The sequence below is a fragment of the Buceros rhinoceros genome, unplaced genomic scaffold (assembly GCF_000710305.1).
Source record: "Buceros rhinoceros silvestris isolate BGI_N320 unplaced genomic scaffold, ASM71030v1 scaffold28531, whole genome shotgun sequence".
Taxonomy (NCBI): domain Eukaryota; kingdom Metazoa; phylum Chordata; class Aves; order Bucerotiformes; family Bucerotidae; genus Buceros; species Buceros rhinoceros.
Genome location: NW_010396461.1, coordinates 15,682 through 19,481, shown reverse-complemented (window position 1 = coordinate 19,481; position 3,800 = coordinate 15,682). Strand labels below are relative to the sequence as shown.

The window sequence follows — 3,800 nt, the reverse complement described above, 5'->3', positions numbered from 1 at the left end:
GCCCAGCCCAGCCCAGCCCTCTGTGCCCACACCTCAGTCCCCACACGGCAGCCATGCCCAGCGTGTTGGTGTGTGCTGCCTTCTAGGGCTACATCCTGCTTTCAGGGGTGACAGAGGTGAAGAAGGAGAGGAGGGTGCTCAGGCACCCTGACCCCATCCTGGCTGCAGTGCTGTCAGGGCTGGTCTCCCCTTCCTTGCCAAGACCCTGTTATTATCCGTGTGCTGATGTCTCACTGTCACGGTCTACGGCCAGGGGTCTGCCTTTGAAGGAATTTCATGTAATATATGCCTATATAATGTAATATAAGCCTTCAAAATAATCTGCAGGGATCAGCAACTTCAATCAGGGAACTTGAGGCAAAGTCTGCTGTGTCACAAGAGCACTCACACGTGGCCGGAGATAAGAGAGATGGGAGTCCTGGGAGACATCTATTGATCACCATGCAACCCCACAGCATCTGTTACCTGGCCGGGGTGTGGCGGCTTTGATCCCGAGAAACTCTCTGATCCGGAGAGGGAGGAGTCGGCATTTCGAAACTGGGCTGTTTTGAGGCAGTAGAGCCACTCCTGGTAATCGTCATAGCTGCGGCAGATCACCCGGATCGAGTTGATTAGTCGACCTGTAGAGACATCACTCACTGCTATTACTGGGTTGGAGCGACAGCCCATGCGGCCGCCCCCGTGGCTGCCTCCGAAAACCCTTGCTCCATCCCTCCCCGTGTTCCCACAGGATCTGACACCGCTGCAGGGACAACGGGAATGCTCTACCTTTGGTGCTGACGTGGCTGAACACAGGACAGGGGCAACCAGAGCCCAGATCGAAACAAGGGGGATCCCGTGCAGACCCCCAGTGCAAGCCCTGCTGCTGGCTCATGGTTTCTTCCTGCCAGCAAAGCCAGGCCCTGCCACGCAGCCAGCGGCAGACCCATCCAGATCTCCAAACAGTTCAGTTCACGGGTCTTGGGTACCGACAGGAGCGAGCACAGTCAGGAGGATGGCCACTGCAGTTGAGCAAAACCAGCCCGACCCCCAGAGAGCTCCAAGGCTGCTGCCCGCGCACCCCTCAGCATGCCGGACACGCACCTTCGATTAAAAAGGAGGTTTTCTCGTTCTCTTCAAAAAGCACTTGGATGGCGTTGAGTGGCAGCTCGCCCTGTTGGAGAGAGAAGCTGGCTTAGGACCATAGAGCTGGGCGCAGCTCACAGTTTGCACCCTACAGACAACAGGCTGGGACCTCTGCAGGCACCTGCCTGGGGAAATTCCGCTTCTACGGGGGCTTTCACATCGAGGAAGCCAAGAGGAGCCCGTTGCAAAGCTTTGCCAGCTTAGCTGGGAGCAGGAGGAGGGGAGCCCAGCGCAGAGCCACTGGTGAGGATGGGGTGAGGCTGGCAGGAGCCTGGCTGCTCATTGTGCAGTGTAGGAGAAGGTGCAGTTCGGCCCTGCTGGCAAATCCCACCGGGGTGTCCAGTGGGGAAGGGGAGGAGGAGGGGGGAGCTCAGATCCTAAACCACCTAGGCCAGGTTTGCAGGAGACAAGAGACGCCCAACTGCTGCTAATCCGGGTGAGGACTTGGCTGCCCCTGTATCTCACAGGTCTGGGGCACAGGCACGTTGGAGAACTGCCTCCAACTCCTGCCCTTCTAGTTCTGTTTCAACAGTTTCCCCCAGTTTAATGGCTGACTTCTCCAGAAAATTTCACAAACGTGGTCCTGAACGAGGTTTCAGTTGCTGGATTAGGGCTTCCAGCCTTTGCAAACAGGAATCCCCACAATCCACACCCTTACAAAGACAGGGCTGAGCCCTGGAAATGCCAGCTGGTGAAACGTGAGCCCCTGTGCTGTCCCACACAGTTGTGAATGCCGCTCCTGTGACCCAAGAAGGGTTTGCCCCTGGCAGGCGCTGCGTGGCTGCTCCTGTTAACGGGGAGCTGAGGCAGAGAAGCTAAAGCAGACTGTCCCCGGAGAAAACTGGAGATGGACAACGCCACATGCTGTTGCACCGAGGTGCAGTAGTACCTTTGCATGCACATCCACCACCGTCCTCTCTGCCATCACCCCGTGCTCCCAGGCCATCCCCACGTCTGCCACAGGCATTGGTCTGTGCCAGGTCCGGCTCTCCTGGGAGCTCTGTGGGACAGACAGGAACAGGACTGCCTGTTCCAGACCTCTTCTGCTCTGCTGCCTGCTGTCAGATGTCGTTTGAGTGTCATCACTGACAGTTTAATTCTCTGTGATGGGCAACCTGGCAGAAGGGTCAAGGCTTTGTCAACACTGAATCAGGATCTAGGTCTCCTCCGTCTTTGGGGCTTCCCAAGCTGAATTTTCCGTACAGAAATGAAACAAGAACAGTCCTGGGAGAGCAGCTGAAGCAGATTTTGCACTGGAACCATCTCACAGATGAACTCACTGCTTTACATCTCATCTCCTTCTCCGAGCAGGGGGAAACCAAGTGACACACGGTTTGTTCCTTAAGTCCCTGCTCGCCTCACTGGGACATCACCCTAATCCTGTCCCTGGGCACAGAGCACTCAGCTGGTGGCAATGGCCCTGGGAGCAGCTCCTGGCCAGGGTGGCAAACACAGAGTCTGGAGAGCACCCAGTAAGCTCCCACCTCGACGCTTTCCCCCGTGCCCGGCAGCAGAGGAAGTGCAGAAAGCAGGAGCGAAGCCCTGTTGTTTAGCCAAAAGTCCTCTCAAAAGGCGCAGGATTCATTTGCCTAAGTTTATGGGCTGCAAAATAAAGTGTCTAACAGAAACTCCTCATCACAGCCTCACTGTAAAGCTGTCTCAGCTGCAGAGGCTCTGGGGAATGTGGCTGACGTGACAGCTTTGCCACAAAGAAAGCGTGGAGCTCAGGCGGGTGTTGGTGGTTTGTGCTGGCAGCTGCCTCTGCAATAGCCTGTGGGCACATGCAGGCTTCCGTGGTATTTCTCCTGCACCAGCAGTGATTTATGGGCTGAGCAGCAAGGGAAGGCTGACCTTGGGAGGGAAAGCTCATGCAATGCTCCGTGACTCAGTTTCCCCTGGTGCTGTAAGAGATGGACTTTGATGCTTTGGCTGGTGCGGGCACTGCCAGGCTGTGTGTGGAGAGGACCACTGCGCCTGCTCCTGCTGCTCCTCAGCTCGCCGGCACATTCCAGCAAACCCTCCTGCCACCCAGGACCACCAGGCACCCTGTGTCCATCCTTCCTAAGGCAACAGCTCCCTGTCCGTGGGCGGGGGCTGAAACACCCAGAGACCAGAGATAGTCCCACCTAGGGAAGCACAGCAGCATCCTGCACTGAGACACGTGTTGGCTGCAGAACCCTTCCAGCCTTCCCCAGGCACGGTGTGAACCTGCTCCCCCCAGCAGCTCCCCCCTTGCTGATTTACGCCTCACCCAGGGCCTTTTCCCATCAGCAGTGAGCCAGAACCTGCTGCTCTGGGAGAGCCCTATCCCGGCAGGCTCAGCCCCTGCCTTCCCCTTCCCTGTCCCACACGCAAACTTGGCAGCGGCAGCTCCTGTGGTCCTTGCTGATTTACACCTCGCCCAGGGCCTTTTCCCATCAGCAGTGAGCCAGACCCTGCTGCTCTGGGAGAGCCCTATCCCGGCAGGCTCAGCCCCTGCCTTCCCCTTCCCTGTCCCACACGCAAACTTGGCAGCGGCAGCTCCTGTGGTCTGTGTGAAACTGAAGAACAAAAGGGCCGGGCTATTCCTTCACACACAAATTGTAGGGCTCAGCATCTGCTCGCAGGGAAGGGAAGTTAATTTGCAGAAGCCCTGGGAGAAGGCTGCTGCGCCCTGGCATGCCTGTGGAAAATCA

The 3,800-nt window shown here is 57.3% G+C and overlaps 1 protein-coding gene across 1 annotated transcript in view; it reads right to left on the bottom strand.

Moving 5' to 3' along the window:
• Positions 1–3,800, bottom strand: part of PLEKHN1 (pleckstrin homology domain containing, family N member 1) — a gene marked incomplete at its 5' end in the record, with an annotated part of 21,870 nt that overhangs the window by 4,104 nt on the left and 13,966 nt on the right. The window contains 2 exon segments of the mRNA XM_010145918.1: positions 461–620; positions 1,084–1,153. Coding sequence (XP_010144220.1) covers positions 461–620; positions 1,084–1,153 — 230 coding nt within the window.